This window comes from Denticeps clupeoides, chromosome 4, assembly GCF_900700375.1.
Source record: "Denticeps clupeoides chromosome 4, fDenClu1.1, whole genome shotgun sequence".
Lineage (NCBI taxonomy): Eukaryota > Metazoa > Chordata > Actinopteri > Clupeiformes > Denticipitidae > Denticeps > Denticeps clupeoides.
The window spans coordinates 30,998,742-31,024,808 of NC_041710.1; the positions used below are offsets into that span (position 1 = coordinate 30,998,742).

The window sequence follows — 26,067 nt, forward strand, 5'->3', positions numbered from 1 at the left end:
AACAATACTACAAGGTGGTTTAGACGGCCGCCACACAAATGCTCTGAGGGCTGAAGATGTCAGAAAAGGACAGCGAGCTGTCCTCTCCTTTTCAATTTGCCCTTGTCAATGCAAACCCTGGTCATTTTAAATCTTCCGCTTTGTTTCAGTAATAGGACAACTCCATTAATCCACAGCGACGTGTGCTTACAAGAGACAGAGAGCGAAGTCTTACTGGCAGCAAAATGGCAAAGTCTGTGCAGAAAGGATGAGGTGAAGAGAAGGAACTGGAGGGGGTGGGGAGCAGTAGCCCTCAATCTCACGCCTGAAGAATCTGGCACGAAAAGTCGTGGCGAGTGAGAAGCACGCCATAAAACCCCTCTGTCTCTCTCTCTGTGTGTGTGTGTGTGTGTGTTGTGGTACTTGTTACTAACCGAGTCAGTTCAGCTTCCTGTTGATAGCAGCCGAGCTTCGAGTGTGATGAAAGCATCATACAAAAGTGCCCTTATCGCAGAGTCATTACAGCAGGAAGAAAGTGGTGTGTGAGTGTGTGTATGAGAAACTCGGACACATTTCTTTCTCACACACAAGCAGCGTAAGTGAGCTGAACTATATATTCCAGTGACATTCAAATGTTTATGATTGTTTTACCTAGAAAGTTTGGTGAATTTTTTTATATTCTAAATCCCTTAAGTGATTGTTACAGTGTGTGTGTGTGTGTGTGTGTGTGTGGATACACCTGAGTGCGTAGATCGAAACAGATCTAAGATCTGGTGATCCGGTGCTGCCAGTGTGGATCAGCGGCATCCACCCTGGCAGTGAGTAGATAAATCGTTTCCACCGGAAAAAAGAAACCACATCATGCAGCAGAACTCAAATGCTATGTAACATGCAGCGGTGGCTGGTGTGAGTCTGCGTGTCCTGAGGTCGCCCAATTCCTGCCATATGGTCCATCTGAGGCGTCTCTCGCTAATCCACTCAAGCCCTTTAGCTTTGTGACCTGTACCAGTGTACAGGACGCGTTGTTTCAGGCTTTCTCTCTCAAAATAGAAGAATAGAAGCATTTTTTTGCCGTAATTCAGCGTATAACATGCAGAGGCCATTTATAATGTACACTACCAGTCAAAGGTCATTTATGGGTCTGAAGATGCAGGACTATGCAATAACACATAACCTTATGTAATAAGTTCAACATTTGCGTCTCTCCAAAGCTCTGTCAAGAGCTTTTGCTGTGATGTCAGCATTTCCCACTCGTGTCCAACAGGGGGACGGTTTCCAACAGCCCTGAAGGTTTATGTCGAACACTTTTTTTTTAATCATCCACTCGTGTTAATGAGCATCTCATCAAGCGGCTTTTGAGGATAATAGTGAACCAAGAAGCAATGAGAAAAAATACGATTCGTCAAACATACTTCACTTTCTCCTGATACATTAAAATACTAAATGTTTCATGCATTGGCTTTTTCAAAATGGCTCCATCCTAACCATTAGGTGTAGGTGTGTCCAAAGTTTTGACTGGGCTCTGACAAGGCTTTGCAAATGCAAAAGGGTTTTGCCAAATCAGTCAGGATCATTTCGGGTTAGGCAGCTATGGTATTGCAAGTATTGCCGCTCATGTGCTCCCTGCACGAAAGATGCGTACAGTAGAGTCAGCAAGAGAACAGACTCACTGTGTTGTTTTTCCAACTCAAGTTAGAAAAAAACTTAAAGTGTGAACAATGGATAGAAGTGACCAAACATTGACCGCCAGCTTCTTAACATTCCTGTTAAGTGGTTCAGCAGCTCGCTCAGGATCACAGCCTTATTGACAACCATGCTAGCTGGGGTAAAAAGTGGGAAGTTGCAATGTTAAAGGACACATTTTCTGGAATCTATGAACACAGAAATCAATGTAGCATGTCGACACATCTCTTAAGAGGCGTTAATCGGTTTCATGCATATTTGCAACATCTGGCATGCAATGTGTGGCAGTCCTGGCCAGAAAGCGACGGTACTGTCACATGCACTAAGTCAAGTGAAAAAACACACAAAAATGCGCAATGGCGTGGAACATGCGTGAATTAAAGAGACTTGTGCGTCAGCCTGAGTTCTTTATTGATGCTCATGAACAGGTATGTACAAGAACGTGGTGTAGACGCTTGCTAGGGACTAGAGGACATACAACTTGAATGAACTGCTGAGCAGGAAAGGAACAGCCAAGGATGGAGGGGAAGAAATTAAATCCCCGGCTTGAAGTAAAACAACAAGAAAGACAAAGACAAAAACCCAACAGCTTTAAGGAGCAATGAGCAAAGAAAAACAAAAGTAAACTCATTAAGATGTAATAATTCAATTGGGGGCACTGAGAAATACGACAACTAGCACCAGCAACAAGGCGAGCTTCCTGGTGTATACCTGAATGAAACGGTACAAAAATAATAGACAGGGGGAAAAATTGCTGTCGTAAATAAGTGCATTTCGCTTCTGCTGCCTGTTCACCTCCATATTAGATGGAAATTGTTTTTTAAATATGTTCAAAATAAATATGTAAATGCACCTGGCTTCATACCTTCAGGAAGCATTTATCAATATATATATATATCAATATATAACATTTTTCTCAAGCTAAAAATAAAAAAAACAGAGGGTGGGACAACTGAAATTGCTACTGAACTGTTCCTGGAGCATAAAAGCCACGAAGCCCAATATCACTACAGTAGATCACACATCCTTCCCAATAGAAAAAACGGATTGAAAATATTTTATTTTTGAATAATGAAATTTAAAAATTGATATCAGTTGCAAACATTTAGAATCTATCATCCAGCCCCTCCTAAGTACCAAGTGGTGTTGACACATGGAACTGATGAGAACCAGTGCAGCAGGCATTCAGTGCACCAACAAGGCCTGTTAGAAAGTCCATTGTTTGACTTTATTTCACTAATGAGAGAAACACACACACCAAAACTCATCAGCCCACGGTGCTGCATGTGTGTTTACATGAATGCCTCAGTTCTCCTCCGGTGTACGTGTGTGCACAAATCCCTTTTGAGATGAACAGGCTCCTGTAGTTCCAGTAAGGTCTCTAAGGGCGTCCATGGTGAGTGGCCTCTACTCCATGATGGCTCTGTAGAGGTCAGGCTCAATGTAGTCCTCCCTGTAGCGCGAGTTGATGACTCGCTGCCTCTTGGTGTCCTGACTGACGTCCTCTTCGACAAAGACGCCTTTGAAGCGCATGTCTGAAGCTACCGACTGGAAATGCAGAGTGCACGCCACATAAACAGCATTGAAAAGCTTTATTATGAGCATGGCAACGGAGCCCAAAACTCTTCTTACCAGTCGGGATTTGACTCGCTTTGGCAGATCTTCATCCAGGCTGTAGACATCTTCTCTCTTAGCACTGAGCTGAGAGCCGTCCTCGAACTCCACCTGTGCCAAAAAAACCCTGCTGCTTCAAATAATGTTGCATTGCCGACTGATATTGCATAACACTGTTAGCAAAACGATAACCACTCACCAGGTACATTGGAATCACATGCGCTGCCACAAATTTGGCACCGTACAGAAGGCCATCTGTCCACCGCACTTGCACAGCCTCGCCCGCCTGGGGTGGGCCCAACTGCACACAGTCCCTGTTCTGAAAAGCACAAAGCAGCGAACAAAAATGCTGCTACAGCGACTGCAGGTTGTGACCCACTGCGTGGCTAATGCAGATAAAATAAAAATACATGGTGGTTTAAAACAGGTTTCACTGGCGTTTTGCAGAGAGCAGCAAACTCGATTCAGTTCATCAGCTAATTATCAAGCCCTTGGTGAGCTGAATAGAGGTCACTGAGGCCCAAAAAGACCTGAGTCAGCCCCTGCTGCCTTAGAAGACGTGATAAAAAATATATTTATATATAAATGTATTTATATATACCTCTATGTCTTGAGGGAAGAGGTTGTCGCTGAAGGAGCCGTCGTCAAAAATCACCTCGTAGAAAGTGGCCTTGGTCAACTCTGCCACTTCAGCCTGATAGTAGCGGCTGTTCTTGTGCTTGCAGATAACGTGCTGACCCTGCTGTAGATCACGCATGGCGGCTTTGTTGCGCTGCATATGTGAAAGGAAGTGGGGGGGGAATGCTGACAAAATGCTTAATTGCGACTGCAATCTTTTTCCAGTGAATTGCATGTAAGGGAGAGAATAGACCTGCTACAAATCAATAGGTATTTTAGCTGTAAACTTACGAATATTCTCAATGCACTGCATTACTGCAACAAAATGACTGTTAGATGGCATTGGTAAAGTACGAATACTGAGTAGATCCTCATTACAGATTCATCACTACTACGTTGAGAATGCACAAATAACATTCATAAGCACCTGACAGGAAATGTGTACATGCAAGACAAATCAACGCAATGGCCATAAAAACGAATGACGCTAAATGTCCTATATCTGCTGACAAGATCTGCACACGGCAGGACGTATTTGGGTGGAGGATGCAGTCTTGTATGAACAGCCTGCTTCAGGTGATTTTTCACTCTTTTTTTCAGCCAGGTTAAGCTTTAGCTCACAGGCCAATGCCCTCATTACCACTCGTAGATCCAATTTAGAAAACATTTTGCATGCTTCAGTTACTGCAAGATGTTCAGGACCTGAGGCGACAAAGAAGCTTCCAATCTCTGTGGACTATCTGTCCAAGGATGCTATGTAGGGTTTTTTTCTTAACAGAAACATTGTGTTTTCGGATATTTCCAGAATATAGAACACATAAAATCCATGAAATTCTGAAATCATCTTCCAAATGCAAGTACTTTATGAACTCAAAACATCTGTCTGATGAAGCATCCTATGGAGTTTATGCCCTCATACCTCTTGGTTTATGGCACCTTTATGACGATGGCAAGTGACATGCACCACAAAAGGCCAGTCATCGGGGTGCATGAGCACACCAGCAGCCTGAGCACAGGTAGGGTGGTAGGCGGTGGAACAGCGGCCATGTGAGCACTGCACACAGCAGCCAGTGATCTTCGGCATCCGCTTTCTGCAGTGGAAGCATTTCTGCACAGAGGAGAAAAGAATAAGTTAGTTAGTTATAAGATATAAGATAAGTTCTGACATCCATGTCGGGTCAGCTCACCAACTTATATCTCTGAGAAGGTATGTCACTGAGGTCCACGGGACTGCGCTCAGCCACATTCACAAAACGGGCTTCCAAAATGGCCACCACACACAGCACATGCACCCACCTAGAAAAACAAACGTCAGGTCAGGTGGATCCCGCTTGGATCCGACTTGCTTTTCCTGCACATCCCACAAATGCTCAACCAGTCTGAGATCTGGTGTCAAGCTCTTCATAATCCTCCTCAAAAAAGCAAATTTCTATAATCCAACTATCCTCATGACAAAAGTAAGCATGATTAAAATAGGTTCTGATGTTCCTATTGTAACCTCTGACCCCGTTTTTACCCATAATTTTAAGATCAAAAAGTGACTTTTAATCGTCTAATACGTTCCCCCATTGCAACCAATGCTAACATTATTCACTTGTTTTAATGTTGTGGCTAAAGCATTTAAGATGTAATGATTCCTAATATTACATATTTGAACAGATACAATTCCCATAAAATGTCTGTTTCTTACTTGTTGTTGGTGGTTCGCTGGAGAGCTCCTCCCCGTAAAACGCATAGACAGCAGTCCTACAAGAACCAAATATTATGCAAAGAACACTGCCATCTAGAGAGCAGAATTATACATGGGAAGCTGCTAAAAAGGCCTCAATGACCATCATGAAAAGCAGAAAAACAAACTGCTCGTATGAAGAAAAAAGGACATCAACTAATGCAACTTCACTAAGAAAAAAATTTATGATTTGTTCAAATCTTAGGAACAGTTAACAGAAAATAAGCAGGCTATTATAAAAATACATCTTATTCCATGGAGACCCTCCCAAATCACCATCAATCAAGCTACTGCATAGAAGAAAGGACAGTTCTTAAAAATAATTATCAAAATATTTTTTGGGTAAAATATGTAGCAATTCACCTGTTGTCTGACTTAAAGGTCCCCTATTATGAAAATGAAAATGTGAGATTATTTAACATTAATACAAGTTCCCCTAGCCTGTCTAATGTCCAGCAGTAGCTAGAAATGGTGATAAGTGTAAAGAGAGCTTTGGCCATTCTGCTCCGCCGTTCAGAGAGCAGCAGCTCAGACTGTCTGATTTGAAATTTGTCCACTTATGTCGTCATAAGGTGAAAGGTTACCTCCCGTTTCTCATGCTTTTTAAGCCCAGAGAATTTCCCACCCCTGTTACGTCCCTGGACGTTTGCTCCCACATGGCTGGCTGTGTTTTTGTGTCCTGTCTCTTTTAGTTTGACTTCATGAGAGGAGTTGAAGCCTACCAGCTCCACCTATTGGTCACCTCCATCTATATAAAGTGACTTCAGATGGTGTTCCGGAGGTCCCCAGGGACCACAGAGATCTGCAAGGAGCTCCATTGGGGATCTCATTCGTGTGTGTTCTTGCTTTGTGTGATAAACCCCTTGTTGTTAGCTTTTTTAGCTTTGTGTGTGTTTATGTGCCCTTTTCATTAACGTTTGTGCATTTTTTAGTTATCCCCTCTGGACCACCCCTTTCTTTATGCTATTCTGATGTTGGTTATCTGTGTTAGGTCCACTGTTTTATTGTACATCTTAGCTCACTGTAAATAAAAGCACTGTTTGTATGCTTTGTTTGGTTGGGTGTGTAACAGTGGACGTCCTCCTCTCTCTTCTTAGACCCCTAAACTTAGGAACATGACAACCCCTCCCCTAAAAAAGTAGCTCCACCAACCATTATGGCTTGAAAACGAGCAAAGCATTGCAGTTGCTAGGTGATTGGATGTAAAAAATGAGCACAAATGTATTTTTACAGTTGTCACACAAGGGGGTTAATTTCATTTTTTTCTGGAAAAACACTAGCCGCTCTCCTCCTCATTACCATTTAAAGCTACAGGCACCGAAATGGCCCGTCCTGGAGAAATCTCATTGTGGGACTGGCTAAAAGTGGATGTAATTCTGCACCATGGCTTCATATACAGTATTAGGGAACCACTAAGCCAGAAATAAAAACAAAGAAAATCATAATAAAGGGACCTTTAAGCTCCAAATACATATCACAAAGAGACCATTCAAAATCCAAAACTGACCTGCTTTAGAGCTTTGGCCTCACAGCGAGCACATTTCCACTCGTTCAGTGGAGTCCCCTGTGATACGCCATAGCAACCTGTTCAAGAAAACAGAATCACATGATACACATTTCTCCATGATACACATTTCTCCTCTCCTCTGCATTTTTACTATAATAAATGTCTAAATGTGTGTAATATACTTGAGAGGTCTATAAAAGAGCCGACAAGAAAATGCTGTAGTAAAAGGGCGCACTCACTGGTGTGTACCCTAACGCAGCACAGCGAGCAGGTAACCAGTGAACTGGTGCCATCCGCCTGTAGGTGCGGGGTGGAGAGATGTTCCTCAGAGCTGCCGTCTGAGTTGAAGCACATCTCTGGGATCAGTGGGCGACTCCTCGGTCTGTTCTGCACTGCTACACTACTACTGGTGCTGCCGCCGCCGTCGTCAAGAAGCTCACTCTGCGCAACGAGAAATTAAAATGAATATGAGAGCAGTGTTCCCTGCACCACATTTATCCAAAATCCAATAAAATCTTCATTTATGACTTATCGCAATCACACATTTCTGTCTGGTTTGTGGTACCTGGCCGTAAGTGCGGAAGAGCATGCAGATGGCGCAGTAGGGGGGCTTCTGGCTCATTCGCATGTTATAGACTCTCTCGGCACTGAAGTCATGAGGCAGGTCCTGCCACAGATGGGAAAAGTGCTGTTCCCAGTCGTCACCCTGATGTCCAATCTCTTCTTCCTCCTCCTCCTCCTCCTCCTCCTCCTGCTGCTGCTGCAGGGTTTGGGTTTTCAGCACCTGAGGCTCTGAAGATGAAGGAATCATACTAAGATCTGGCATGAACACTGACGAGCATGGCTGAGTTTTATTCAGAGTACAATGCTACAATACTGTATTTGCCAAAACTTACAGGGGTGTATATAATAAACCAATCTTTTTTGCATTAAAATGACTTACTCGACACAACGTTATACACACGTGTTTTGGCAGCACAACATCCAGTGAACGTTTGCTGAGATGCGGACACACCATTGTCACTTGCACTGTCTGTGCTCATTGGGTGCTGGAGGGGAAGACTGTTGAGCAGATGCCGCTTGCTCGTCACTTTCGTCCTCTCCATTCTGTCCTCTGACTATGAACACAGCACAGGGACATTTGGTTTATTTCGCTCAGGGCAACACCAAGACAGGGCAGAATTTACAGCTTCCAGCATTTTTAATAAACCTGATCAAGCATAAAGTAGTAACCATCGGGTTACAACTAGGTAGTAGCCAATAGGGGAGGACACTCGCCCACAAACCAGAAGATACCAAAGCCACAAGTTCAAACCCCACTTACTACCATTGGGTCCCTGAGCAAGACACTTATATCTGAGTGTCTCCATGGGGACTGTCCCCGTAACTGACTATGTCGCTTTGGATAAGGGCGTCTGGTAAATATCTTAAACGTAAATGAAAAATTATGGGAAAACTGTTTCAAGACACAGTTGGGTGAATGTTTTATTGACTTGTTCAGCAATTCAGAATTAAAATGCTGAACATGTGCATATTTGGCTTGGTTGTGAATGTTGTCAGTGTAAAATTAGGGTTATTAGCATCTGATGCAAGCCCCATGTTAAAAATCTAATTTAATCCTAATTTAACCCTAATATATTCTCTTTTGTTAAAAAATATATCCGCTATTATGAAAATTTCACTTTGTGAGACTATTTAACATTAATATGAGTTCCCCTATCCTGTCAACGGTCCTGCAGTAGCCAGAAATGGTAATAGGTGTAAAGAGTGCTTTGAAATTTGTACCCTTATGTCATCAAAGGTTACTTCCCGTTTCTCATGGATAGTCTGGCCAGAGAATTTCCCACCCCTCCCCTAAAAAAGTAGCTCCACAAACCATCCTGGTTGTGAAGCATTGCAGTTGCTCAGTGATTTTAAGTAAAAATTAGCACTTTTTTTTCCATCATGTGAAACCAGTGGGTTATTTTTTTTTTTTTTTTACTGGAAAAAGGGCAACATGACTTCCTGTGGTTACTGACCTTTACTGGATCTATTTCTTCATCGGAGTCTGAACTTTCTGTACTGGACTCCTGTTCCTCCTGTCTGGTGATGGTCTCTGCCTTGATATTTAGTTTCATGACTGATCTAATGTCTGGATCCACTTCTGACTCGTCACAGAGCGTATGGCCATTGTTCTGTCTGGTCTCCTGGGTTTTAAGAGGAGCTGCCCGGGCAGCATAGCTGTGCACCTGGAGCGCTTCAGTGGGGCTCAGGGTGCGGTGGAAGAGAAGGCTGGCCACACCAGGCTTGGAGACGGGACGTGGAACGACTGACAGGCAGTGCGAGGGACAGGCGGCTTGACCTGACAGTTCTTTTGTTGTGTGCTGGTGAAACAGGTCTGCTGAACGCACAGACCCTTTCGAATCACATGTACCTAAAGGCAGAGACAAGACATATGTTACGTATTTGTAATTGTAATGATAGAAAAAAAAAGAAAAAAATAAAGCACAAATGGACTAACATTTTTGAAAAACAACCGCTGCCAATAAGAAATCTTAAATGTGTTAAATCAGTGTTGTAGTCAAGACCGCCTAAACCAAGACCAGAGGGTATCAAGACCAAGACACTGTCAAGGCCGAGACCAAGGATGGTTGAGACCAAGAAAACAGATTAGGGCCAGAATCTAAATCACATAACTCAGATCAACTGTAGAGAAAAAATGCATTGCTGTAAAGTACTTGTTAAAATTCAATTCAAGTTATCTTCTTAATTATATTGTCCATATGCCTCTCATAAATCTCCCACTTTGGTCATGATGGAAAATAATAGTCTCAGCAATACTCTCCTATAACCATTTTATCAGACCTTGTCGAGGGAAAGAGATGGGATGTACCAGAAAGATGTTCATATTAAGACTCTTATACCAGAGACAGAGGTCTCGGGAAGATTTGAATATGGTAATGCTCATATAATGATCCCTTGCTTTGAGGACATTTGGCTCTCAAACGTTCACTGACACTCTTAAATACATTTTCTTCTAGCGAATTAGTCCTATTAACATTAGTAAGACCGAGCTTATCACTGATCTACAGTTAGTGACTTAAAGGGTAGTGTACGGCTTTAAAAAAGTTAAAATAATTTAGTCTAGATTCATTTAAATCTCTAAAAATTTTAATACACACCTCATGATGGAGAGGACTCAGCGCATCTTACAATGAAATTATTGCCGCTCTTGCACATAGACACGGATTCTAATCAGCCGGACTGTTTTCGGTTCATACTGAAAGATAAAAGGCAGATGCTGCTCTCTCTGTGGAAAGCAGCAGGCGCACACGTGCAAAAAAAAAACAAAAAAAAAAAAAAAAAACCTGCTTGAATTGAGGTGCGTAATAAATAACGATACGGTTCTGTGAGGATGCGCAGTTTTCTCTTTTTTCACGATCCCATCGAGACCAAGAGAAGGCCGAGACAAAACTAGACAGACACCACAAAAAAAAAAAAAAAAAAAAGGGTCTACAACCCAATTGAATCAAAAGGTGTCAGTAATGAGCGGTTTATCGTATTAAATTCATACACATTTCAGTCCTGCTACCTGTGCTGTATGCTTTGCGCTGCTCGGCTGGTAGCTTCAGATGGGTCTTCTTCCTGCATTCATCCTCTTCCTGAGGTGTTTGATTCTTGAGCAGAACTTCCTCAGGCACCTCCAGGCACACACGGTGCCGCTTTGTCCCGATCCGTTGCTTTGACACACTAATGAAACAACAATAACATGAAGAAACAGTGATTATGCTACTTTATGAAAATCATGTTATATACTGAGAAGAATAAAGTAATGCGGCTTTGTTAGAGACCTCTTTTTTGGGGAGGTCGTGGTTTGGTCCTCTGTGTGGAGATCCTGGCTCGCAGCCCTGGTGCCCTCACTGCCAAGAAACTCTGCAGCCTCTGGGGTGGGTTTAGAGTGGTCAATGGGCACGGTGTCTTTTCCTTCTAGCCAGAGCTTGTACCGCTCAGGCTGGAACTTGCGTACGAATACATCCATGGAGATCTTCACCATGTCCTTTCTGCATGAGCACTGGTGAATTTCAAATAAAATTAAAAAAAAAAGAGAGAGAGAGAAGCTTTGGTCACAGCAGCCCCGGCAGTCTGTAACACAGAGACCGACTTTGGGTCCCCACTTTCATGAGTGAGTTACTTTGACGTGTGGTGATGCTCCGATTTTAAGATTACATTGAACTTTGGAGTATTATTGTTGACCAAAACCCCAATGACTACCCACAATAATAAAAAGTTAAAGTGTACCAGTATGGCTTGTTTGCCATATTCAATCCATCGCTGGGTGGCAAAGTTGGTGGATTCAGCACAGTTGAATCCATGATTGAAGCCAGCATGGTAGCCGTATGGAAACGTTATCATGAACTCTCCAGCTTCTTGAGTTATCTAAACAAATGACACCACCATAAGTCTGCTTCGTGATTATAACTAAAGAGGAAAATGTGAGTGGTCCATAAAATGTATGCATGTAAATAGGGGAGCAAGCTGCTAAAGGATACCTTATCAAAGGGAATGCCATATTTCCTCAGAATGGATGGAGATATGAGGGTCATCTTATGTCTCAAAAATGCCTCACAGTTCTGCGAACTTCCAGGAAAAAAGCCTAAGTGAAGAGAATAACAATGTGAACAAATAGATTTTCCTTTAATCAATGCGCAAGACAAGTGAAATGGATTAAACTCCCTCTGACCTTTGGCTAGACGCTCCAAACGTTTCCCATGTTCAGGTGGAATGCAGTACCTTTTGTGAGAAAAAAAAATACCATGTTGAAATGCTCATTGGTAGAGGAATCTAAATGTATGCAAAATGCATGACGACTCAGTAATATGAATTTTATATACATATGCAAACGTTGTTCACTACTTACATTCCAGGACGTAACATGCTTTACAGTTATTACGACCATATTCAATCTAACGAGAATGTCAGCCTTACTGCCGTTTACATTCTCTCTCATTTATAACATCTCCGTTTATCTCCCATGAAAACTGTTTTCAGGAATTACCAGGATTTGGGCTCCCCAAAGTGCAGGTAATTGATGCTATAGAGATCCATGTCCTCCGTGTGCCAGGCAAACGTTGTCTTCCACATTCCAAAGTACAGGTACGGCGTATTCACCCCCTCAATAGTGATGCCACTGTCATGCTCCACAGTGTCCAGAATGGTGTTTAGGTGGCCTACATTCCACTCCATGACATCCTTTTAACAAGAAATCAGTTTAATTTAAAATATATGAATAGATAAATATGAATGGTTTCCAACTTACAGGATCGTAGAGTGAGCCGTTCACATCTGCTCCATATATGGGTGGATTGAACGTTACATTCTTCCAGTACTTCCTCTCCAGCTCTTCAAAATCATCATAGTGAGGGCTGCAAAACCTGCAAGGTATATTCATGAAGAAAATGGCCTTATTATAAAATGGGTTGGAATAATCAACATTCAGACAGAGAGTCCTGCAAGAACAGGTCAATTTCTACCTGAAGCATGAACTTACCGGTCACTGTTGGCCGTTTTGCGAAACTCTCTGACAGTCATGGCCTTTTTCTGGATGTTATACTGGGTGAAAAGTCCAGACTGGCCTGTCACCACCTGCTGAATTGGAGCAGGGATGACCAGATCATCAATGTCATCATAGGATCGTCTGGGCTTCCAGTCTTTCGGAGGCACAATCTGGAGAGTTAAAAAATATTTAATTTACTTGTGTGATATGACCACAACAGAACAGCACAGAGCACCACTGATAGAAATGGATGCAACATGGAGTACAAAAATACATACTTTGGCCAATCCCGCTCTGTGGGCACCTTGTGATTCGATATAAGCAATATAGCGGCTGAAGTTTTTGAACTCATCCCAGGTGGGATAAAAGGTCATAATTCCCTTGGGATTTAAAAGTCCTGAGTCGGTCGCCATCCTAAATGAATGGCCCTGTAAAAGAAGCAGGAACAGATGGTAATGTCGAAACAATATCAAAACAGTAGTGCATATTAAGCCCTATAATGTGCATGTAGTACAGATCATGAAATAAAAGACATATAACGAAATCAAACTATGGCAAGAACACAGTGAATAATAATAATACAAAGCAAATACTGAACAATAATACTGAATCAATAATAGAGGTTTAAAGCAGATGACCGACGAATTTAAGTATTCCCGAAAAATTATATGTGTGTCTGGGTTACAGTCGTGACTGTAAATAAAAACGTGCACATGATTATGACAACCATAAGCAAGCGAAATGTGAATGCACATATGTAAACTGTGAAGTCTATGGCAAGCAGTTTTAACATAAAAAGAAACCACACTTCTATCTGTAATTAATTTCTGTAATTCTGGAAATGTGAAATAGACAGCCCTATAGACATGAATGGGAGACCTGACGTAATTTCTCCTGGGAAGAATAATGAAGTGGATGTCTGAAAGGGAAATTGTGGATAGGAAGTGTTCATTTTCACTAGGAAGAATTAAATTACGTATATCTGCTACGATTATTTGAGTGAAGTGAAGTGATTGTCACATGTGATACACAGCAGCACAGCACACGGTGCACACAGTGAAATTTGTCCTCTGCATTTAACCGTCACCCTTGGGCAGTGGGCAGCCATGACAGGCGCCCCGGGGAGCAGTGTGTGGGGACAGTGCTTTGCTCAGTGGCACCTCGGCGGATCGGGATTCGAACCGGCAACCTACTGATTACGGGGCTGATTCCTTAACCGCTAGGCCACCACTTCCCCTATTATGTATGTATGTATCTGTGTGTATCTGTGTGTGTGTGTGTGTGTGTGTGTGTGTGTGTGTATGTATATATATATATATATATATGAGAGAGAGAGAGAGAGCCGTTCTAGCGATTAAATGTTGAACGCGCTTGCCATAGTACTCGCTATCAAGTGCTAGAGTGACAAAAAGCGACAGACGCGAGATTCGGGAACGTCCCACTAAACTGCAAGTTGACTGCTGTGACGGCGGTGATTTGCGCGCTAACGGCAGAATCGCAACGCGCTCCGCCCCTCCGTGGACGAATTCCCACGCTGTGCGAGTTTCGTAAAGGATCGGGCAGCAGCGCGTCACTTTAACTCGCCTGCGTAGCTACAGCGCCCGCCACAGGCCTTCGTCGCGACAGAAAGTCTCAAATGTACCGAGGCAGGCTTTGCCAAACAAACGTGTCGGCAAACACGGGCAAACTGTGTCGTTGTGGACGTACAATTTCAGGCAAATTGTATAAAATTGTGTACAAAACGGTGAAACTGTCTAGTTAACTAGCTATCTGGCAACACAGCTACTTAGCCTAGCAGCGTAGCCAAAACACTTCCCCCGTAAGCCACTGTAAACAGTGGCTTTATTGCAATGAACGTGACAAACGTTCCTTGTTACTCGGCAGGTTGTCGTCGTGTTTTGACTCACCTGCTGCGACCTGCCAGCGCCGGAGACGTACTGCTGCTGCGCGTAAGACCGAGTGGCTCCGTCCCAGCAGAGACGCCGTCCACCATTACAGGTCGCCGCGCGCATGCGCGCCTCCGATTTGTTTACTATGGCGGAGCCGATCACGTGGCGTGCGCAGGAGGAAGAACTGGGTCCGGTCCGGTCCGTGCTGTACTGTTGCCGAGGTGTCGGGTTTTTTATATATATATATATATGTCTCTGTTTGGCTGGTTTATAACTTTCGTTTTACAGCAGGGCCCCAGCGCCAGGAAAACCGAGCAACGCAGTCCCGTCTGGCGCGTCAGAAGTTCCATTTGGACTTTTCAGTGTCACTTCTGCTTGTTTTCGGTGCAGTAAGTGAGATACGTGAAATGGGAATTTACGATAAAAATGAATGAAAAGTGTTGCTTTGGTTCTTGCGCTGACCAGTTCCGTGCAGGATAGAAAATGGCCGACTCGGTCTGCACGTCCACGATTCTTTCCAGCACTCGTCACGAACTCCGATCTCGTACATTCCACACTACGTTTTTACGCTGTACTGTTTAAAATGACACAGAACCCGTGTTAACATTCTTAAGACAATGAACGTGAATTTGAATCTAACACAGCAATTAACATTTAATATTTGATAAATACTTGGTCTTGCTGAGCTAGTGCAAATAAGGCCATGTCATTTGAGGATACAAGATAAATAAGTATATACAGAATATCTATATTTTCTGGTTGCTTGATCGCCCGTCTGGGTTCCTTTCAGGGTGGGGGATACAAGGTCCAGTGTGGAAGTGTTGACAAATGAATTCAAAATGAAAAAGACAAATGATGTAAAATCTTAGCTCATTACACATATTTTTATATACAAAGCAATCAGGCAAAAAAAAAAAAATACATACAAACCTCGCTTACTTTATGGACATTTGTTTTTAATTAATTTAGCTTTAACATTCCAATTCCCTTATTAAACAAATAGAAATTCCTCAAATGTCCTCCTCTGGGTAATACAGAACATTTTCATAACTTATATCATTAAAACAGCCCATCAGAGACGAGTCTACAGAATATGGATGTCTGTAGATTTCCTTGTTTGAGAGGGGACGATATTAGTTGGGCTTCTGTCAGCTTCTACTTGAGTACAAATACTGCAATTCTGTAAAATATTCTTGCTCTGCTTTTAAAAAAATGCTTTTTAAATTCAACTTATTCAGAGCTACTTCCTCTTTTTATACAAAAAGAAAAAAAAACAATGTAAAACCGAGCAGCTCAAAGAACAGTGGTTCTCTGGAATTAGTACCTAGGACTGTTAAAAAACATGTCCTCTCTGCTAAATAAATACATAATACAAATATTTGGGTGTTCCAAGTTCTGGACACTGCAGAGCACCTACAGTTTGGAGATGAATATGTGATATGAGAAACACAATTATTACAAAACATGTAAGTGGTAATCTTTTTTTCTGAACTTTCATAAGAAATTAAAATATTGGTTAGTGCTACCAGTAGCCTTCAGGTGCATGTCAAGGTTAAATGACAAACAGAAACAAGAACTGCCACTCAAAACAGCTATACAATATAGAAGTCAAAATTGTCTTGGTGCAAGTCCACCGCTGAGACAGCTCTGTGTACGGAACGGCGGGGCACTCTCGAGTATTTTCTTCCTCCAGGGCGCCGTCACGAAAGGCTACGTTGCGTAGTGATCAAAGCTCCCCAGATACTCCAAAGCAGCTCTGTAACACAGCTGGTACTGGTCCTGAAGAGACACAGAGTCATGTTGTTAGATGTTATTAGCTAATTCATTAATTCAGTATTGTTCTGATGTAGTCAGTAAGTCCATGTTTACTATAATATCCACAGGACTAGAGAACTCAAAGATACTAAAATAAATTACTTTTAAATTGTGTTTCTCTCACGTCATCTCTGTTATTGTTGAGTTTGTGTGCCTCACCTCAGTCTGTACCATGGCCGGACGCTGAGTGCGTAGGGTCTTGACCGTCTGGAAAAGGTCCACCACGCCCTCGTACCGCATCCTCTCCAGTAAAATGCTGAGTGTGATGAACACAGCTGTTCTGCCCACGCCAGCGCTGCAAACGATATGGTGCACACATGATGGTTATTGTTTTTTTCTACCATTTCCAACTCTGAGTATATCTACAGGCATGCGTTTCACACAAAACCCACCTGCAGTGTACTGTGATTGGTCCTTCTTGCCCAAACTGCTCCTTTGTTTTGTGCACTTGACCAATGAAGTCGATGAATGCCTCACCATTTTTTGGCACTCCTTGTTCTGGCCAGTCAATGAACTGGAATTGCCTTATGGTCCTGGATTGGCCATCCTGAGGAAAAACAAAATGGACATACATTACACTTCCTTTCCGTCTATGTGTACAGTAGTATATGAGGTATATGCTTTTAGCTGAATGCCTGTATATAAGGATGGCAGCCATTAAAGTCCACGCAAAATAACTCACTGCTAAATGTGAACTGAACAGCACATGAACATGTTGGACATACCCTGGCATCTGTGACTTTGAATTCTCTCAGAATGTACTGGGGCATGGTGTACTCGGCCATGGGATCCACTACAAAGTACTGGTACCGTGCAGACCGCTCAGAGGGCCAGTACTGGTGACACTTTTCCTGGAGAAAAACAGAAGGCAACAGACTGAAAAACAGTCTTCTGGTAGAAAAGAAAAGCAAAAGTCCAATCTCCCCGCACAATTATGGTCTAACAAAGATGATAGTGCTCAAATTGAGATATTAGAGAACCGATCAGAGAGCGTTTGCTTTTGCTTACTCTTCCCATCTCTCTAAGTTTGGTCAGCATCACCACAATGGTGGAATTATGTTCCCAAAGCGTCCTCCAAAAGTCCTCGGTGGTCTCTGCTAGTGGGCCCTGTGTGGCGATGTAGGCTTTCTGCTGCCTGGAAATAGACGGGCAAGGTATTTCCACACATTCAACATCTGAAATGCACTGTGAAGTATGAAAGGCTGACAATAATAATTCTCATTGCATAGATTTAATGTAATCCAATTGAAGAAAAAAATTAAGTCAGAGGAATATATGCCTGCACACAACATATGACCATGTATAAGATATAGTAGGCTTTTTTTCAGAATATTTGATGCCACCTGATTGGATGTATAATGGCATTTAACCCATATACAGTGTATACATTTTTTTTTATCTTTTCTACATGGCAAGGGACTATGCCACTAATTTGTTGACTTGCATTAAATAAAGGAAACCCAGGGTGGTACAAAGCAAAGTCTCGTCCTGATCCAAACACTTGCATTACCTGTAGCCATCAATCCAGCTGGCATTAATGTAATCCGAGCCTTCCACACCTCGGATAGGCTGCAGGCACACGCGGGTGGACTCAAAAGGCATTATGTTCACTAGACGGTTCTTAAACTTGTTGCAAGTTAGATTGGCACTAATGAAGCGGGAGTTGTGAGCTTTGGAGTTAGCCAGCCTCTGTGAGGAAAGAAAAGGAATAAAACAAAATTCAGAGAAGCATTTCATTTAAACATTCCAAGCTTTGTTAATAGTGTTAATTGTTATGTAAACCGGAGCACTTGCACCGTATCAGTGTGACCAGTGCCAGACTCATTTAAAATTGACATATTGCTTCTGCATTGGTGTTTCTGCATATCTTAATAAGAATCCAGTGAAGTGAATTCTTTAATCATCCATTGAATTGTTGCACTAGCACAGGTTTACTCACAGAGACTGAATCAAAGGGGCACATTTTAATTCAATTATACAGAAGATGTGTCAGATAACAGGCGTTTGTCTGAAATGAAGTGCCATACGGTGGCTCGGCTGGGGTCTTTAGACACGTTTGCCTGAGACTTGCCGAATATCCAAAACATTCATCTCTGGATTTAAGCCATAGGGGGAGGGAGAACAACCCAGGGCTAAATGTTATAGATTCAGATCTGGCACTATGGATGCAGCAGGTGCTTGTTTTTACTTTTTTCCCGCCAAACATACTGGAACCAAATGTAGGTTTCCTTTTTTCTTTCTTTTTTTTAATGTTCTGTTTGCAAAAAGGTTCCAGGTTGCTTAAAACATTAATGAAACAAAAACATTTAACGTAATGTACCATCGGTGCATTTTGAGAAAATTCCCAGAATGTCCTTAAGAGGGCGCTGGCGATCAGCTCACCTTAAACTCAAGCTCCATGGCTGTAACAGTCTCCCCAGGTAAAGGCTGAGAAAGTTTCTGGATGTGCGCACACAGGTTGCGTGCAGGGATCTCTGTGTTTCCACAGGTGGCTGCCTCCAGCAGAGCCTCGTGGATGAAGATGTACTGCTCCTCCGTCTGCACCATGTAGTTCCTCTGGGACCTCATGCAGGTCACGTGACCATAGATATCTACTGTCCGCTCATGCTTCATGCGCTCCAGCATGGAGTCGATCACAATGAAACACCCCGTTCGACCTACTCCAGCACTAAGGGACACACACGAAAACTCAGTTCCGCGTAATTCATCACATCATCCCAATACATGAAAATGATGCTTACCTGCAGTGGACAACCATGGGTCCAGCATCTGGAGGGTTGCAAGCCTTCACCCTACGCAGGAAGGCCAGTATGGGTGTAGGGTACTCAGGCACGCCGTGATCAGGCCAGGCCATAAACTGAAACTGACGCACTTCTCTCTTCTCACTGGAGCCACTCTGCAATACAAATGTAGAAACATTTGCTGAACTCCATTAAAAGTAAATTATGGTCACGGGGGACCTTTTACCCAGGAGTAACCCCGTGAAAAAAACTTTTTTTTCTTCTCTACACTGCAGACATGCTTCATGTTTTAACTCTTATAAAGACTCACCTTATACAGAGCAAAAGTGCGGACGCTGTAAGTGGCCAGTTCAATCATGTCCAGCATGGTGACCTGAATCATTCCATACGTCTCTGTGCCTCGAACAGGCCAGTACTGATCACACTTTACCTGTAGATGAGGTAAAATAACGCAATTATAAAACCGCCACTAAATTATGGACACATACAGTGCATCCGGACAGTATTCACAGAAATCCAATATTTTGTTATTTTACAGTCTTATTATAAAATGGATGAAATGCCTCTTTACACCCCAAAATTCAATGCAAAAAAAAGTTTACTTGAGGTTTTGGCAAATACATTTTTTTTAAAAATCCACCACATTTCACTGATATTCATAAAATGAAATCAAACTGACCATAAACTCAGAATGCGAAAAAAAAAACAATAATTTCTACAGTCAAAATGATTCTGCATTCCCTTCAGCAAGCTTGGATGAGAAACTTGGATCGTTACAGCAGCTACAGCCTGGGTCTCAGCATGAATATGGTAAGTCGGACTACTTTGGCACTTTTTTCATTTGGCAAATGGGCACAGCAGATTGAACAAAAAGACCCACGCTAACATTACCGCTTGTGGCTGTACATTTCGATCATTTTAGTCACTGTGGAACATGAAGCTGGAGACTCAGGCACCTAGAGCCCGGAACGGGTCCAAGCCCAACATCCCAAATATTTGCAGCGATTAAAATTCAAATGAATTTCATACTTGTGGCAGAATTATAGAAGCTATACAGAATGTGTGTACTGCTGTGTAGCTGCTCACCCGGGACTTCTCCTCCAGGCGCGTCATCATGACAATCGTACTCGCTCGCTGCTCCCACACCATCCTCCAGAAGTCGCTAAGCGTCTCAGGCAGCGGCCCCTGAGTGGCGATGTAGGCGTTCTGCTTGCGGTAGCCATCAATGTAGTTGGCATTGATGTAGTCACTACCTGGGACACCTGCAGCTTATACGAATACACACAACCAGGACTATTTACAAGCATCCAATGGACATGAATTTGTCCTTCATACACGCTACGGGGCAGAAGTTTGAGCTGCTTTTTCAGAAATGTATTATAAGACAATATTGAAAATCCAAATGCAGATGACTGATTTACAACATTTCATAGTCATGGTAACTATGGCTTTAACTATTGTTTTTGAACAAGACGTATCTTATTTTCAAAAAGTGCTGGATCGTCTTTGTTGTCTGTTTTAAGTATTCCTAATGTCTAGATGATTTTACTAGAGAATATGAGGCTTTACCATCTGCTGAAGAAAGCACCACGCGGGACTGGTCATAAGCAATGACGTTGGCGTAGCGGTTCTTTGGCTTGTTCAACTCCATGTTTGAATTCTCCCATGTGAACTGCTGGCCTGGGTCAATAGACTAAAACAGCGGGGGGGCAATCAGTGAGCAACAGTAACTCAGAAAAGGTGGTTCTTCTACAGCGGCAAATCCTACAATTCTTCTCATCTGATGAATCAGAGTAAACTGATCTTAAAACAAGTTATAAAAGAAAAAAAAAAACAGCAACTGGCAAACAAAGGTGGAGATGACCTGCTGTGTTTGGCACACTGCCTGGTCAAATGTCACACTTGGGTCCGACAGTAGAACCATCTGCTCCCCTGAGGAGGGGGGTCTTCCTCTAAAGGCTGAGGTGTCAAGCCAAATGCTGGCTGTGAGCACATCGTAACGACAGGGGCTTACACAAAAAAAACCCAGTCCCCTGATAACACGGAAAACATGAGTGCAGGCATGACCAGTCTTTAACAGGATGGACTGTTAAAGTTTGACTGACAGGGTATACATATAAAAGCTCGGGAATAAACACCAGGATAATGTCAATAGCCAAAAGCCTGTATAGCTTCTGTGTGACTATACAAATAATTATAATATAATTATTACCTCATACTCCCGCGAGAACTGAAGTCCATCATTGGCCTTGAGGAGTTCAATATGATCCCCCAGATCAGTCACTTGCATGGGCGGATGCTCCCTCATTCCTGACAGGCAAAAAGCGATTGCAGAAGGGTGAGAAGGAAGAGAGAGAGGAAATGAAAAGCAGATTATAACACTGATAAGGATGAGCAATGTTCTCCATGTTCTCAGGAGGGTCGCAGACCAAAGCACTCAGCACAGGACACAGCTTGGGTGTAAGGATTGTTCTATGGGACTCATGCTGTACGGGGCTGGATAGAACAGAGTACTCAGACGAGTATCTGCACCACATACAAATACATTTTTTAAATAATACAATGTTATTTCCTGGATGTTGTCTCTCATAGTTGAATTGTACCTATGATGAAAATGACAGAACTCGCTCATCTTTTTAAGTGGGACAACTTGCACAATCGGTGGAAGCCAAATACCTCTTTTTTCCGCACTGTTGTATAACACAGTGCATTTGTAGTGACAAAAGTATCTAAGCAAAAGGTCATTGGTTAATTTGCCAACTGCCGAACTGAATTCCTTCTTGCTATTGCTGTTGTGTACAAAACACACAGGCACTATGCAATGTGAACTGAGATGTATGGGACTAAACAGACACTTATTATTGAGGCTAATGGTCAAAAAAAAGGATTCAATTTGCCATGAAGCAGAAAGATCAGACTCTGGTTCAATGGAAAAAGGTCACGTGGTCTGATGAGTCCAGAGTGTGGTTGCATAAGGGTAAGGAGGCAGTGTTATGATCTGGGGCTGCTTTTCCATTCATAGAATTGTTTCTTTCCTGATGTCATGGGTCTATTTCAAGATAGCAATGCCAGGATTTATTTGTGGCTCTATTTGTGAAAGAATGAACAATGGACTGAAATTGAATTCAAGTTGTAATTAAAGGCAAAGTCAATCCAACCAAAAGTGCACTAATTTCTTTTTACATTGTGCTTAGTTCTAATGAGACCTGTGGACTTTAAGTGGTCACTAAATAAACAGATTATTTAATTAACTCTATTACTGATTTTTAATTGAAAGATTTAAGAGCTTGTTCACTTGACTTCCACATGACAGAGTTTTCACACAATAATGCAAACGAAATGTAAAATGAATGCATTTTAGCTTTGTTCCTGATTTGTGGAAGAGCTCTTACAAACCACATCACTAATGGACAATTTCAGTTTGCAGACCATGGCTTCGCATTACAGAGGGTTCTGGGCTCTTAGCACACATAGAAAAACCTAAATAGCATCTCATTTCAATGTCATTTCAGAAGAGCAACAGCCACAGCAGCAATGTCAAGCATTTATGCTCAAATGAATGACATTTTGGGAAACAATTTCAGTTGTTCTACAGTGAAACCTTATTGTCAGTCTTAGGTAACCAGTAAATAATGTTATTCATCATTCCAAGTTTCCTCGCCCACAAAACTCATGATGGGCTCAGGCTACACTGTAGAGGTTCTCATTAATATTAGTCATTAAAAAAATAAAATAGATGAAAGGCATCTGAAGAATTACAAAAATAAAATGTTGCTGTGATATTTAGGGGTCTATGCACTGTAAATGAATTTAAATTCATTTAAAATCATTTGCTGTTAAAAGAAATAAAAAACCTGCATCCAGTTATGCTGTCCAATAATAAGCTTTTTTCTAACCTTGGTAACAAAAAAGGTTTTGTAGCACAACCAAATAATAGGTACACACAAGGGATGCTGAAAAGGAGTATGCGAGGGAAAAACAAAAAGCGGAAGATGCGCAACTGTGCATAAGAATACTGACTTGCAGTGTTAGGACGTTGGTGGGTGCTTGACCCTGCAGACGGAACAATGAAGAACAGTAGAAGAGAAATGAAGTGGAAAGGAGAAAAACTGTGCAGATATCATTAGCGGATATAGCAAAGTGCTGAAGTCTTGTGCCTTTCTTGCCCTTTGTGATTTTTGGATAAAACTGGCTGGGCATTTAAACAATGTTGTTCCATCAGAATGAGGCTTTTCTGGGATTTAATCAGGCTGTGCAGTTTCATCTATGAGCCGACCTGCTCTTTATCAGTCTGGCTTCAGTCTGTGCATTGCACAGAGCATCAGGCAATGACATCATCAGGTCACCTTATTTCATCACAACAATGAAGTAAATAATTAGCACAGACCATTGTAAGCAATGCCTTAAGAAGGCCAATAACGATCATGTCATGAGAAAGTTGAACAGGTCCAATAAAGGGTAGATCAGAACATCCAGACAGAAAATAAGGTTTGGTTTATTATATCCTGTGTGTGTGTGTGTGTGTGTGTGTGTGTGTGTGTGTGTGTGTGTGTGTGTGTGTGTGTTTAAGCAGACAAACCTAAAGTCTGGTGGTTTATCCTTCTCATCCCAACAGGGTCAGGCAAATGAGACAGCAGCGACTCCTTCACACTACCAGAGCTCTCGTCTTTCGGCAGGGGGGTGGCTCGCTTTCTGTTAACAGCAGAAGGAACTGAGGTTGTTATTATGAAATACTTATCTCACCGACTATATTTACTCTATATTTAAAACCCATGTCCGTTCTTCAATGCTTGAGGGAAAAAAAACAGCACTGTCCCATTAACATGCTCACGTCCGGCTGGGACTGGAAAACGTAGCGTGGCTTAATGGTCTGTTTATTGTCTCTTCATTTATTATTTATATGGTCTACACTAATGCTAGCATTACAGTTCTTAAACTCATTTCCTTTTTGCTGATTCCCACTTTCGCCGATACCCCTGGGCACTCTGTTCTGTCTGTAGAGTTATGGAAGATTCCGGTGGATTTGGTGGGAAAAAAATATCACCAAAGCTAAAGATGAAATTGATCTAAAATAAATACCAAGACACGGGGGAACTCTACTATTTGAGTAACGGCCTATTTGCTCTTAATGCAAAATAGAACATGACTGGAATGACTGGTGAACCACCGGTTTAAAGATAAACAATTAATTAATATGTAAATGTATTGTTCTGAGCTGGAAGTGGGCCACTGAACAGCGTCATATTAAACGTGATGATTTAGTGAGGCAGAAAATGAAGTACAAATGAATTAATTAGCACACATTTTTCAAGTATTACAAATCCAATTTGGGCTTAGCCTGTTAGTGTAATGCAGCATGCTCTCTGTCTACAAAGACCTCAGTCAGAAAATTACTTCCAAGCTGCTGGCACCTACCTTTCCTCTTTGCTGCGGTTAACGAGAGCAGACAGAAGGAGAGAAATGAGATTAGCAATGATCAGGGCCAAAAAAAAAAGCCTCAAGAAAGACTTTATATGCTCTGTTCAGAACTAACACCTGCCTTTTGTCAGTGACCGAATAAATACTTATGGTAAATACAGATGTCACTTTAGTGGCCTAATAAAAGGACATTTCAGTGTTTTTAAGTGTTTGATGGGACAAATTCAAGCCAATAAAAGCACAAACACACCAGGCACACATTTTTGGGGGGCATAGTCTGATTTACTTTCTGTACAAGGACCCTTCATCCATCCTGCAGCGGACAAAGGAGCCAATGTCCATATGAGCTCTTCGCTGCCAAATGCTGACTGGCCTGTTCCCAAATGTGCAGCTGAACTGGGCTACTTTTTCATCTATCGCTCACACTCCGCAGTCAGAAAACACGTATGAACAGAATATGCATATATTTTAACATACGCAAGAACTATGCATTGGGGAAAAAAATGAGGACACTTTGAGACAGGTGAATGTTAAGAGTACACATGCAGGCAGGCCAACCTTTTGAAGAGGAGGATGGTGATGACGATGCCGATGATGAGGATGACAGCGAGCACGGGTCCCAACACCCACAACATCTCTGGCTGTTCACTGCTGATGCTTTTCTTGAAGGTCTCAGTGCTCCGTGACTGCAGGGGCTCGGAGTAAAAACTAGTTGAGAAAGTACGCTGCAAACACAAATTTGGAGTATTTCCAAATCAAGTTCAATCGCTTGAATCAGATTAGGTTAGACGTAATTTTAAAACACACTTGATGATGGAACTTGATTATAAAGTAACATTTGACATCATTGGTCTTTTTCCTATACTGTACGACTGTGTTCTCTGCAGCTCAGCTGCTGTGACTGCTGTTCAACTGTTGCACAAGTACATCACAAGGACCAATAAGTACTAAAAGTTCAAATAAATGCTGAAAATGGAACAGGGTTTAGAAGGGATTAAAACATGGGATGCTGACCTGCTTCCCGCTGGCGACTCCTGCCTGTGGGTCTTTGAGCTCAGCCAAGACAAAGCAGAGGTGCTGCAGGTCTTTGGACAGGGGCTGGTTATAAAAACCCTCATATCTCTTCTCATCACCCAGAGTGAACATTTCTGGAAGGGAGTCCATCTTGGCAGCAATGTACGGTCTGGAAGAGCCCACCTGCCTCCTCTTTCTTAAGACAGGACCCTCGCTGGCCAAGAGCTATGTCAACAACAGATCGACACAATCTTAAGAAAGCTCACATTCATGCACAAGCCCAGAGTAGCTGAACCCTACAAGTGTGGAGTCAGAGTTGTGGGAAAGGTTTAGGATATGTTATGCAAGTAAAAACTAAATCATCTGCATAATCAGGACTACAGCATATGTTGTCTTGGCACTGGGATTCCATTTACCTCCTCCAGGTCCATCTCATCTGGGTTCTCCCACTGACGAATGGTCAACTGGGTACCTGGAACAACTACAATGTAATACCACCTGTTGGAAAATGAGCAAGAAGCCATGAG

At 42.3% G+C, this 26,067-nt stretch overlaps 2 protein-coding genes across 8 annotated transcripts in view; both read right to left on the reverse strand.

Annotated features, from left to right (window-relative positions):
- Window positions 1–2,689: 2,689 nt before the first annotated feature.
- On the reverse strand, window positions 2,690–14,674 carry kdm4ab (lysine (K)-specific demethylase 4A, genome duplicate b). Of its 3 annotated transcripts, none has more exons than XM_028976801.1 (22): window positions 14,571–14,674; window positions 12,942–13,091; window positions 12,658–12,833; window positions 12,427–12,541; window positions 12,166–12,359; window positions 11,851–11,900; window positions 11,660–11,763; window positions 11,409–11,546; window positions 10,961–11,181; window positions 10,702–10,859; window positions 9,149–9,543; window positions 8,146–8,248; window positions 7,696–7,922; window positions 7,370–7,571; window positions 7,131–7,207; window positions 5,585–5,640; window positions 5,082–5,190; window positions 4,814–5,002; window positions 3,878–4,048; window positions 3,476–3,595; window positions 3,295–3,387; window positions 2,690–3,210 (listed from the first exon to the last, which is right to left on the reverse strand). In XM_028976801.1, the coding sequence occupies exons 2-22, from the start codon at window positions 13,074–13,076 to the stop codon at window positions 3,070–3,072; spliced, it is 3,174 nt and encodes a 1,057-aa protein (XP_028832634.1). In that variant the 5' UTR covers window positions 13,077–13,091; window positions 14,571–14,674; the 3' UTR covers window positions 2,690–3,069. The 3 variants fall into 3 exon arrangements, with proteins under 3 accessions (XP_028832634.1, XP_028832633.1, XP_028832632.1); XM_028976800.1 differs by having other exon boundaries at window positions 8,095–8,248; XM_028976799.1 differs by having other exon boundaries at window positions 8,074–8,248.
- An 813-nt stretch (window positions 14,675–15,487) lies between these two features.
- Window positions 15,488–26,067, reverse strand: part of LOC114788325 (receptor-type tyrosine-protein phosphatase F-like) — a 38,377-nt gene continuing 27,797 nt past the window's right edge. For 3 of the 5 annotated variants that reach the window (XM_028976797.1, XM_028976794.1, XM_028976795.1), the window contains 16 exons: window positions 25,957–26,038; window positions 25,541–25,765; window positions 25,085–25,251; window positions 23,688–23,800; window positions 21,321–21,418; window positions 20,678–20,801; window positions 20,195–20,376; window positions 19,419–19,538; window positions 19,109–19,263; window positions 18,750–19,035; window positions 17,878–18,056; window positions 17,376–17,502; window positions 17,093–17,218; window positions 16,760–16,914; window positions 16,527–16,662; window positions 15,488–16,331 (listed from right to left, as the gene is read on the reverse strand). In XM_028976797.1, the coding sequence (XP_028832630.1) occupies window positions 16,263–16,331; window positions 16,527–16,662; window positions 16,760–16,914; window positions 17,093–17,218; window positions 17,376–17,502; window positions 17,878–18,056; window positions 18,750–19,035; window positions 19,109–19,263; window positions 19,419–19,538; window positions 20,195–20,376; window positions 20,678–20,801; window positions 21,321–21,418; window positions 23,688–23,800; window positions 25,085–25,251; window positions 25,541–25,765; window positions 25,957–26,038 (2,344 nt within the window). In that variant the 3' untranslated portion in view covers window positions 15,488–16,262. The remainder of the gene's footprint in view (window positions 16,332–16,526; window positions 16,663–16,759; window positions 16,915–17,092; window positions 17,219–17,375; window positions 17,503–17,877; window positions 18,057–18,749; window positions 19,036–19,108; window positions 19,264–19,418; window positions 19,539–20,194; window positions 20,377–20,677; window positions 20,802–21,320; window positions 21,419–23,687; window positions 23,801–25,084; window positions 25,252–25,540; window positions 25,766–25,956; window positions 26,039–26,067) is intronic. The other 2 variants (XM_028976798.1, XM_028976796.1) reach the window with 1 other exon arrangement.